General features: G+C 38.0%; 1 protein-coding gene across 6 annotated transcripts in view; it reads right to left on the minus strand.

Moving 5' to 3' along the window:
* The window catches only part of LOC119586518 (neurofibromin-like), a gene marked incomplete at its 5' end in the record, with an annotated part of 66,980 nt that continues 66,475 nt past the window's right edge, over positions 1 to 505 (minus strand). For 3 of the 6 annotated variants that reach the window (XM_037935268.1, XM_037935265.1, XM_037935262.1), the window contains 1 exon segment: positions 94 to 230. Coding sequence is in view for 2 of the 6 variants with exons in the window: in XM_037935267.1 (XP_037791195.1) it covers positions 91 to 230 (140 nt within the window). 6 annotated transcript variants of the gene reach the window in all.

The raw sequence follows: 505 nt of genomic DNA on the forward strand, positions 1-505 counted from the left end.
TATATGAAATAATGTTGTGCCTTGTCTTTCACTACAGCAAATTCTGGCTATGACTCCAAACATGTTCAAGACAGACATAAGGAACTAGCACTATTTGCTTTTGTTTGACAGCTTACACCTGAATGACCGCTGCTTGGCAATTAGGTTGGGTAGAACTGGCTTGGGACGAGAACCAGGAGGATGCGATGGAAGATTCTGCGATGCACCTGCACCTTCCGTCCCGTCAATCTCTGCGCGAAGAGAGAAGAGGAAAAGTTACTTCCAAAGGGGGAACTAAAGAGATTATGATGATGATAATATTGTTGAATAATCCTATTCCTATTTCACAGCACCATGTCAATAAAAGTACTAAACACTATGGAAACAACATTGCAGTACCACTGTACCATGTCTTTATATAATTTTTATACAAAGAAAAACAAACTTAATGGCTGGTATATCAATAATTTTATAGAATGCCCATATTGATATCCTTCCAAATTCTTGAGTTACCTATTCTGATTCA

Source organism: Penaeus monodon, chromosome 21 (genome assembly GCF_015228065.2).
Source record: "Penaeus monodon isolate SGIC_2016 chromosome 21, NSTDA_Pmon_1, whole genome shotgun sequence".
Lineage (NCBI taxonomy): Eukaryota > Metazoa > Arthropoda > Malacostraca > Decapoda > Penaeidae > Penaeus > Penaeus monodon.